Source organism: Montipora foliosa, chromosome 1 (genome assembly GCF_036669935.1).
Source record: "Montipora foliosa isolate CH-2021 chromosome 1, ASM3666993v2, whole genome shotgun sequence".
NCBI classification, from domain to species: domain Eukaryota; kingdom Metazoa; phylum Cnidaria; class Anthozoa; order Scleractinia; family Acroporidae; genus Montipora; species Montipora foliosa.
Genome location: NC_090869.1, coordinates 40,634,283 through 40,635,663, shown reverse-complemented (window position 1 = coordinate 40,635,663; position 1,381 = coordinate 40,634,283). Strand labels below are relative to the sequence as shown.

The window sequence follows — 1,381 nt, the reverse complement described above, 5'->3', positions numbered from 1 at the left end:
AAAATTGTTGTGCATCATGAAAGATTGTTGTGCACCGTAAAAAATTGTTTTGCATCACGAAAGATTGTTGTGTACCGTGAAAAAATGTTTTGCATAACGAAAGATTGTTGTGTACCGTGAAAAACTGTTGTGCATTACGAAAGATTGTTGTGTATCCAGCTCAATATTGAGTTGTGTTTTGCCCTTGTGGGCCACCGTAGAAATGTGTGCTTAGACTTAAATGCGAAATTCGCATGGCTCGCTGGCTCGCAGATTGTCCAGCCCCCACATTCACTCAATGTATTTTACCCTGTGAGGACACGGTGCCATCAGACTGTGGTCGACCATCCTCTAAGGCATAATTCACTATAGAAGGGTCAGTAAATCCTCGGGGAAATTAACGAGCTCTCGTGCAAACAGAATAACTTAAGCTTAACCTTCTACGTTCATTAGTGTATTTCCAACTTCCGTATCACCACTTCAAATGTATTTTTTAATTTACAAGATTTGAGACTGCCCAGTGACAAAAACTTACAAACTTTCAGCTTCTTTTAAGAGCTGCATTCCTTCTTGAAGTTTTCTTTCTTGCAAGGCAGCCATCTTGATTGGGAGGCCGCTGACGTTTGATTACCACAGACTCAGGTTGAATGCCCAGCCGATCACGCAACCCTATGGTTCCCCTATGGGTGATACCCGCTGAAAGTGCACCAAATTACGCGGACATCACCCGCTATACAAAACTTACGTCCTATGGTACAGGACCCATCGCGGCCTATACCGTTATATACCGGGCAGTTTTATGACGGGCAAATTTGTGGGAGAAATCGATTACACAAATTGGGGTTCTTTTCGGTTATTACTCGGGCCCGTAGGGGCACGAGTTATAAAAGACGTTTGATTTCAGTTTTTTTTTCCTGTGCAGCAAAATGCACAATAGAATAACGTGGCGGTGTTTGATTGGGCAATGCACAATAGAAAGCACGTGACAGTGTTTTGATTGGGTAATGCACAATAGAAGCCACGTGACCCTTTTTACATTGGTTATTTAAAGCAAACACGTAATCCAAGATCATGAAGAGCACTGTGATGCGTTGTTTCGGATCACTGAAGATCGACGTTGCCTTGGCTTAATCGATTTCCTCTTGGGGCGCTCAAAACACATACAAAGAAAGGCACAGGCTTTTCGCGGTAGACCCACACTAAAAGATGTCAAGCGTCAGCTTTGAAACAAGTCGTTCCGCGAACTGAATGAAACAAAAATAAGGGGCACCCAACCTCAATTTTCGGAAAATATCTCTTCGGAAGACGATTTGAGATCTAGAATTTTCGGAACATTCGTAGTAAAATTTCTTGCTTGCCTGCCTATCCTAGGATTTTCGAACATCTAAAACATGGTACAATT

General features: G+C 42.4%; 1 protein-coding gene across 1 annotated transcript in view; it reads right to left on the bottom strand.

Moving 5' to 3' along the window:
• Nucleotides 1-606, bottom strand: part of LOC137998315 (gamma-soluble NSF attachment protein-like) — a 32,394-nt gene extending 31,788 nt beyond the window's left edge. The window contains exon 1 of the mRNA XM_068844602.1: nt 515-606. Coding sequence (XP_068700703.1) covers nt 515-579 — 65 coding nt within the window. The 5' untranslated portion in view covers nt 580-606. The remainder of the gene's footprint in view (nt 1-514) is intronic.
• Between the last annotated feature and the right edge of the window lie 775 nt (nt 607-1,381).